Source organism: Lolium rigidum, chromosome 6 (assembly GCF_022539505.1).
Source record: "Lolium rigidum isolate FL_2022 chromosome 6, APGP_CSIRO_Lrig_0.1, whole genome shotgun sequence".
In the NCBI taxonomy this organism is placed as follows: domain Eukaryota; kingdom Viridiplantae; phylum Streptophyta; class Magnoliopsida; order Poales; family Poaceae; genus Lolium; species Lolium rigidum.
In genome coordinates this window covers 17,949,372-17,958,903 of record NC_061513.1, presented here as the reverse complement: position 1 = coordinate 17,958,903, position 9,532 = coordinate 17,949,372, and the positions used below count along the sequence as shown (strand labels likewise).

Genomic DNA, 9,532 nt, shown 5'->3' with positions numbered 1-9,532 from the left:
GTGTAACCTGGTTTAAAAAAAAGTATATTCACACAAATTATTGTCTGTATTCTGGGACGTATCATCGGACGTGAGAAAAAATGATTTATCTCAACATAGAAAAGTTCAAACTTGGACTATTTCTATGTGCAAAGTATTTGTTTCGATGCATAATAATTATCATACGCATAAACCATCTCGATACATAATTTATTATGAACAAATATTACAAAACCACAACAACTGGTTCAACAAAATATTTCTTCTCGGAGGTTGAATTTAGGTTCAACCAAATACTTCTCATATAGAAAATCAGGCCATATATATATTACCAATCTGAACTCGAACACATTTGACAAAGATTCTACTGCATACATGGTCGCTTCTAAGAAAATAGGTCAAAGTACACTGTGGTGATCGTTTGGATCATATGCCGCAACATATAAGTCAAGGCTGCTGAAGTATAACAAGAAGATCTACCTACCAATTGGACGTATCCGGGGAATCAGATGCGTCTTCCATGCACAGCGTGAAACATCCTCTGTTGGAGTTAATTAGACTCTGACCAATGACTGGGTTGGTAGCGCACAAGGGTTTTCAATAAGAAAACCACCAATAACCTAAGTCTTTGCTGGCAAATGGCTACGGCTCGACCAATTCTGGCGCGGTGATGCCCACTTCTGATGTCGTTAGTTCAGCGGCAAGGAAGTCTCCTCGTCGAAAGTCTTAACCGCGATTGACTTGTCATTCTTTTCAGGATTAATTAAACTAGTAAGTAACGATGCTAATCTCCAATTCACGTTCCCATGAAGCCTCACTTAACTAGGCTGACCATGCACCACTAGGTTGCATTGCATGCATGCATGGGCTTGCGTGATCGATAGATCGCCGGCGTTGGTTTCTGGATTTGATTGGCCCGGTCCGGTCAACCATTGCAGACGGCCGTCATCTTCGGATGCCATGTCCGTTGGGGTGGTGTATAAATAGACGTTACTCAGGCTTAGCAAAACCATCCTTCCGGCCAGTAGCAATCATATCACTAAGTTTGCAGAGCAATCAAGCATGGTGAACCTCTCCATGGCCGCGACCATCCTCTGCGCCATGGCTCTTGCCGCTCTGGCAGGGGCGATCGGCACTGAGGCGGCAGTCGTGGAGCACACCTTTGTGGTGTGTACAACATCCTTTTTAATTTTATACATGTCGTGAATTCAATGTCTGGTTATGTTTCATATGATTTTCTGACGTGTTATTGCTTTCAAGTCTACTCCCCCCTCCGTTTAAAAATACTAGTGGTTGGGGCGCCCCTTGGGGCGCCTCCTCACCGGTCATGTGCACGCTAATCACAACCCCTAGGAGCCCCTAGCAGCTGCATTAAGTTCATCTTGACGGGCAAGAGGCAGAGGCACTATGATGGTCATGCGCAGGAAAATACAGTGCCTAATGGTCTCCTAGTAAAACTGTACTAAATACTCAGGCATTCAGCAGCCAAACAACACAACAGAGCAAGACAAATAAGAAGGCAGCTGTAAAAATCACCGCACAAGATATAGGTAGGTAAGTTTGGACGCAAAGTTAACCTGTAACACATAATGCTGTTTAGTGTAATAGTGTAACTGAGTATGCTTCTTTTGTTCAGAGTCACAAGATTTCCGCTGCAATGCAAAATCTTGTCTGTATCAGATTAGCTTATACACTTTATGACAGGATAATGCATTGATGTAACCCAGCTTATGATCAAACTTACAACAGGATGCAAAACGAAGAGGTAGCATCAAAAAATTGTTTTCTGATAGGTAAATATGGTTCCCCTCTGTACTAATTCCTAAGCGACAATGGAAAAACAAAACAAAAAAATAGAGAATCAGCCTCCTCGTTTTCTCAAGTGTATTGCAAAACCTGAGCTAGGCACACGACACACTTCAACGGTGTAAATTTGCTTCTGCTCGCCATATCTTAGAACCTTTCTTACCATAGCCATATCAATGGAGACCTTTGAGATGATTCACGGATTTGTCGTTGTCTTCTCGCACTTCTAATGGGAACTTGGAGGGCCTGGGAGGGCCCTTACAAATGGTTTAAAAGAACCACCTGGTGACATAGACTTGCATCCCAGATCATTTTCAAGTCCGCACATATAGTTGTAGGCTCATATATGAAGTCACCACCAAGAAGTGTGAGCACTCAAATATAACTGAACAAACCCTATTGACAAGGCAGAAAGACCCTGGCTCACCGAACACCAGCAACAACTTACAGTGCACAACCTGTTGTGGGATAGCTGGTCCATGGCAAGCTCATTTCTAAATATATCCACTTACCACATGCCATTAAATTAAGGAATTGTATCCACATCGGAAATTCTCATGTGGTCCAACACAATTAACAGCCCTGCAAAATAGAAAAGATCAAGAGGTTCACGGGAAACAAATTTAATCCTGACACTTTGTATTTAAGTACTTTTCTTGGTGCCGCAAATTTAACAGACACGATTACTTGTACTAAGGGAGAGTATTTACTAACAATACTACTATGCGTCAGTTTGTAACACTGAGAACTGATAGGAAAGGAAATACACACCTAAGGTATGGAAAATGAGCAACAAACCAACCCCTTGGTATGATCTAAACATGATATATCTCTTAAAATTCGAAGGAAGCATTGGTGCAAATATTTAACTACTGCAGGGGCGTAAGAAACTGTATGTGAGTGCAAAAGAGTAGGGACACACACTGTCTCATATTCCTTCAGTTCTATGATTATTTCATATACTTTTTGTAGTAGCAAAAAATTACCTGGTCAAATGCCCATGGAAAGAATCCTTGGTAAACATCCGACCTGGCAAAAACACAAACTGGCAATCAACAAAGGCTAACAATTTGGAAGCTACTCCGTAGACCAGAACAAACATGAAGCAAAATAAAAGAAAGAACCAACTAACTAAAACGTATTCAGCTGGTGTTGATAAATTGATGTGTTTCTCCTACTCTGAAGTACAGAACTTTGTTCTAACACGTATTCAGGTTACGAAAGATTCTCGGATAATTTAAAAATCTAGAATACTCAATAATTTATCAATCTCCACAACAACTTCAACTTTCATCTTGGACATGAGAAGTTGCAATCTACCTCTTTTCAATACAGTAAGGAGCTATTAGATGTGTAACAACAGAATAAAGGAACACTTTCTCATTCAGTAAGGAGCCAATCTAATGCCATCATTGAAATCAAATATTTGCAAAATCAAGAACTTCATTCACTAACATCATCATAGAAGAATAGACAGTAAAAGAGGAGAGATGTATGCTAGCAAAGTAGATGTGACATGTGAAGTTTATTGCCGGCGGAGGAGAGGGGATCATGTATGCTATGGATGCAAAATTGTAAAAAAAGAAATTGTAAGGATGAAATGATAAAATAAATATATGTCATCACTGCCATGGAAACAAGATCAGCACCATATGTACGAATCCACAGAGAGAGAGACATACAGAAAGAGCTGCTAGCATGTCCTCACCGCGTGCTCCTACCTACCACCCACCAGACTTCCTGCAGCACAGACCTTACTTAAGGCCACACCCCGTGAAGGATCTGGTGGACAAGTAGCTTCAAAACGGCAGGACCAAGATTCGGCACAGGGGGAAACCGGAGACTAATCTCCAGTTCTGTAGGAGCAGAGTGCATCAGGGGCAACAACAGACTATAGAGGAAGAGGAACTGCGGAAGAACGTATTAACATACTCATAACCATATAGAAATATTAGATGAAAAGAACATCTCACCGAGGGTTGGTAGCAGTGAGGATAAAGGTTTCTGTGTTTGTATTGAGCGCAAAATTTACCGAAGGATAACCGGTAAGTAAACTGCAAAAGAGGCAGCACACTATTCAATTAAAGAATACTCGAACAACTGTATAGCCATACATATATATATACCTAAAGGCTGGAAACTCTTGAATGCGAGCAAAACAATGCTAATGACAATAAAATCATGTGTACTATGCTAGGACTGCATTCACCAATCACCATTAACCAGCGAGGCGTCGCATTGCGTTTCCAACAGAGGAAATGAAGCATAAACAAATCATCAAAGAAAAGCAGGAGTGAATATCAGCAAGAATAGACCTGGAAATTACAACCCAATATCAGCTTATGTTTGGTATTCAAGTATTCACATGGAACCTGGAACATTGAACTTCGTCTTCTTCCTCCAAATTACACCTAAACCAAAATAATTAGACGGTAAAATCAGATGTACCTGAATCATAAACAACTGGGTGGGAAGAGGGGCACACTTTGGCCATGGCAGGCCGAGCCTCCACAACAGTAGCCTTCCTCCTTGATCTCCCACGTCTTCCCTATTTTCTAATTAACACGGGGCATTCTTTTTTATCTGAACCCAGTGGAAACAACTTAAGACTACACATCTCATTGTTGCAAGTAATCATAAAGAAAATACATGGACCAAGGATTTTACTTTTTTACCTTCTAGAGTGTATCCAAGATTCCAAGTACTGCATCCTAGTTCCATTTAACCTCTTAATAGCAGATGACCCTACAATCTGATAGATAACCCATGCCATTATGCTAGCACCCAAAGGGCCTCACAGGAACCTTTATCAGGAAGAAAGTGAGCTAGAAAGGGTATCTCATAAACAGGTAGAGCTGAAGAAGAAAAAACACCACAACAGGTTACATGAGGAGAGCTACACTAACACTACAGAAAATGCACAACATGAGATTAATCAGTGTAGCCAAATAGTTCCAATAGCCCAATACAACCAGCTTACTCTCCAGGATTAGACTTTATCTAAATGCAATCAGGCGATTAAAATAGAACTAATACACTATGCTTGCACTGCTATAAAGAATGAGATATCGTTAAACGAAATACAAATTAAATATGTGAGGCATGGCCTGAACCTAATATGAAAAATCTCTGGAAAAGAAGCACTAAAGCTTACCTTAGTACTTAGTTAGCTTCCTCAGATTACCGATAACAGTTTCATTCATGAAAAGGTCATGTTCAAACGCAAGTGTATATCAGATTGATTGCAATCTCATAAACCACCTATCACATGTAAAGGCTCTAGGGATGAGCGATATTATCTTAAATCATATGGTAAAGCAACATTCAGAGCAACATAAACCACAACACTGAAGAAGTTTGAGGAGAGAAGAATAAAAAGGTGATATGAGCAAACTCATGTGTATCATGCAGTTCCAAATGAACATGCTAGTATACTACAATATGGACACAAGAAAAAAATGGAGAGCAGCAGAATAGTTATCTGTGTTTTAATTATATGAATCGATTATGTGTGACAGGTTACCTTGGTCTATCAGAACAGTGAGTCATGTCACCAATCAGTGGTAGAAAAAAGGCATTCCGCTGCCGCTATTACTTCTAATAAATATAACATTGGAACAAACAGCTTTGTGTTTCTACAAAAAGGAGAGTAATATATTGAGCACATAAGTAGCTGAGCCGAGCACTTGCCGAATATTTATAACTGCAAGTAATACAAGAAAAACGATGCACACATACCTGCTCTGATCAATATTGCTGCACATGAAGTTTAATAACATTTATTGTTGATAATCAAAGCGCATAATTAATCTCACCACCACAAACGCTTCAGCACATGGATCTGTGAAAAAGTTACCAAGAAGGAGAGTAATTAAGACATTGTTGCTTCATTAAATCTATTCACGGAATCTTCTCCCAAATTAAGTTGCTCTACCACATGAGTAAATTTGAAAAGAACATAAAGAATAGAAATTAGGGTAGTCAATTAATTTTGGATCAAACAGGTGGGGGGAACCACAAACTCAGCCAAACTAAAAAAAAAATTCATGGCCATTAGGAAGTAAATAAAAAACATGAATAAGATGAGGAGATGATTACCTACCGCGCTAGGGTTTGCCCCCACCCCGGCGGAGGTATTCTCCTCCCCATCAGCCAGAGGCCTCTGGCCCGTCGGTGACGCCTCCAGGAGGTCCAGCACCAATGGCCTCGACCCCTCACCGTCTTTCTCGGTCGCTACAACCTAGTTGGATGGGGGCAAGAAAGCTCTCGTGAAGCCTGGATAGAGGGTGCAGAGGTGAGGATCGATGGAGTAGTTAGAGGAGATAGGAAGAGGAGCCACATGAGGAGAGACGACGAGGTAACCGCTGCGCCAGGAGGTGATGGATCGGCGGCGGCGGCGTGCCCTCGGGAGGTGGAGCCGGGCGAGAGGATGGTGGCGTGGACTGAAGAGAGAGGTTGCGTGAGAGGAGAGGTGCTACATGGGGGCGGTGTTAACTGGGCAGGCTCCATCTCTCTGTATATTATTATTGCTCAACACCTGGACCAATAGAAATCACAGAAGCATGGCGATCACCCAACCCGTGAACGCGAGGTGGCTATCGTGGAGTGCTGTGGCATAGGGCAAGTGCACACGCACTTGCTTGTTCTCAATTGTTGACTATGTTGTTCAAATTTTAAAACAAACTACTACCTCTGTCCATAAATAGATGCCAAAAGTTTCTCTAAATTTGAATATATGTAGTCACGATTTAGTGTCTAGATACATCCGAATTTGAATAAATCTTTGGCATCTATTTATGGACGGAGGGTGTAGCAAGTTATTCGATAGCTAGTACTCTCCCCTCCGATCCTTAAAACTTCTTTCTTAATTAAGACATGAATAGACACACTAAAATATGTGTAGATATATACATGTTATTCAGCGACAAATATTATAGATTAGAGAAAGTATTACATAGATATATGTAAATAATAAAATCAAGCTACATATTAAAATTAATGGCTTTCTATAAACAGAGCAAGATTGCTTTAGAGTAGATTATTGTGAAAGGGTGGAGTATATATCTAGTGTGTCCCGTTCAAAATAAAATTCAAGTGCGTGGTCTAGAACTTATAGGACTTGTTTGGATATCCTCTTGACCTGTTTTTGACCAATGAATTAACTAATGATGATGAGCAGGTGCACGAGATGAACCAGACACACCTGTGCAACACGACCAAGATCTACGTGGTGAACGGGCAGCTCCCAGGCCCCACGATCGACATCACCGATGGCGACACGGTGGTTGTCGACGTCGTGAACCATCTCCCCCACGGCCTCACCATCCACTGGCACGGAGTCCGGCAGATGAGGAGCTGCTGGTCCGACGGCGCCGGCTTCGTGACCGAGTGCCCCATCCCTCCCGGCGGCAACCGCGTCTACCGCTTCAACGTCACCGGCCAGGTCGGCACGCTGTGGTGGCACGCCCACGTCACCTGCCTCCGAGCTACAGTTGCTGGAGCCTTCATCATCCGGCCCAAGGGAGGGAGGTACCCTTTCCCGACCCCCACCAAGGACGTGCCCATCATCATCGGCGAGTGGTGGCAGCTCGACCTCATCGAGCTCGACAGGAGGATGAACAGCGGCAACTTCGATGACAACCCGGTGTCGGCGACCATCAATGGCATGCTCGGCGACCTCGGCAACTGCTCAGGGAAGCCGGAAGAGAGCTTCGTTCTCGACGTGGTGCGCGGGAAGACCTACCTGCTGCGCATCTTGAACACGGCGCTTTTCTCTGAATACTACTTCAAAGTGGCTGGGCACACGTTCACGGTGGTCGGCGCTGACGGGAACTACCTGACGCCGTACAAGACGGACATGGTGACTGTCGCGCCAGGTGAGGCCATCGACGTGCTCATGGCTGCTGATGCACCGCCGGCACACTACCACATGGTGGCACTCGCAAACCAGCCACCTGAGCCTGACACACAGATCCCGTCGTACGTCTCCCGTGGCCTCGTCCGCTACGCCGGATCAGACAAGAACAACAACGGCTTGCCTGTGGCGGCGCCGCTCATGCCCGACCAGCACAACACCATGCCGTCCTTCTACTTCCACAACAACCTCACCGGCCTCGCCCACCCTGACCGGAATCGCGTCCCCATGCATGTCGACGAGCGCCTCTTCTTCACGCTCGGCCTTGGCTCCATCTGCCGGGGGAACGCGACGTCCTGCAAGCGCCGGAGGAGTCCCGAGAGCATCGTGGTAGCCACCATGAACAACGTCTCCTTCCGCCACCCAACCAACGCGTCCCTCCTAGAGAGGTACTACGAGGGCCGGACGAGTGGCCTCTACACGGAGGACCTCCCCGATCGCCCGCCGCGCCTGTATAACTACACCGACCGCGACTTGATACCGTTGGGACCGCTGGAGGAGGCGCTGGAGCCGACCATCAAGGCCACCAAGCTCCGGAGGTTCCGGTACAACACATCCGTGGAGATCATCTTCCAGAGCACCGCGCTGTTGCAGAGCGACTCCAACCCGATGCACCTCCATGGCTACGACTTCTTCGTCCTCGCCATGGGGCTCGGCAACTACAATCCCAAGACGGACCCCGAGAAGTTCAACTACCATAACCCGCAGCTAAGGAATACAGTGGAGGTGCCTAGGACCGGATGGGCTGCCGTGCGCTTCGTAACCGACAACCCTGGGATGTGGTACTTGCACTGCCACTACGAGTTCCACATCATCATGGGCATGGCCACAGCGTTCATCGTCGAGAATGGCCCCACGCCGGAGACCAGCCTGCCCCCGCCGCCGCCAGAATTCAAGACATGTGGCGCCAATGGCTTCACTCAACCATAAAGCTAATTAACTCCTGTACATGTATACCATGTACAGGCCCGTACGGTACATGGGTCCATGATTTTTATAACTACTAGTAAAAATAAGAACAGATAAATATGTAATACATGGATTTTCATGATTGTATTGGCGAATGATTGTTATTGCAAAAGGATATACCATGTTTATTTTATCTTCCACTGTATCCACTAGGATTCATTGTTATACGGAGTAATAAAAGTGGGAATTTTATGAGAAATTGGTTTTGCTACTCTTGTTCTGCTCTCACGCGACAACTATGATTTTGCTCTTGTCAGCTACATAACAAAAATGGCGAATATTCTATTCTAATCGAATGTGGGTGTCTAGCTAGGGGTCATCATGACCGTCAATTCCGTCTTTGAGGTCGTGCAATTGAACAAGGAAATGGCAATGGATGGACTAATAATTTTTTTCTACATGTTCTACACATGGGTATTTGGCCAATTTTAGGAACTTTTATGAAGTATTGTACAGTACAGCCATGTGTCACTGACGTTGAAGACCTATGTTAAAGAGTGAAACCTCACGTCCAACGACGGTGGTCTCCTCATCATTTTCTCGAGGTCCAGCGACAGTTTTGGAATGTTGGCAGCTCAGTGGCCGTTGGTATGGTTTATGTAATCCCATGAGAGGCTTCTCCCTGTGAAAGTATAGAGATGGTAAACCTAGAGGGGGGGTGAATAGGTTTCTACAGATTTTAATTCTTTCTTTGCAATATTAGGTTTTGCGGAATATAAAGGTGAGCCTAATGCAAACTAGGTGAAGCAACCTATATGAGGATACAACTAACTCGAGCACGAAGGCTCTCTCAGGCAGTTAAATCACAAGTAAGGAGTTGGGTTAGAGATAACCGATAGCACGCGGAGACGAGGATGTATTCCC

General features: G+C 44.3%; 1 protein-coding gene across 1 annotated transcript; it reads left to right on the top strand.

The window, feature by feature from the left end:
• The first annotated feature begins 1,041 nt into the window (after positions 1 to 1,041).
• On the top strand, positions 1,042 to 8,629 carry LOC124664646 (laccase-19-like). The gene is made up of 2 exons (XM_047202114.1): positions 1,042 to 1,146; positions 6,965 to 8,629. The coding sequence occupies exons 1-2, from the start codon at positions 1,042 to 1,044 to the stop codon at positions 8,627 to 8,629; spliced, it is 1,770 nt and encodes a 589-aa protein (XP_047058070.1).
• The last annotated feature ends 903 nt before the right edge of the window (positions 8,630 to 9,532 follow it).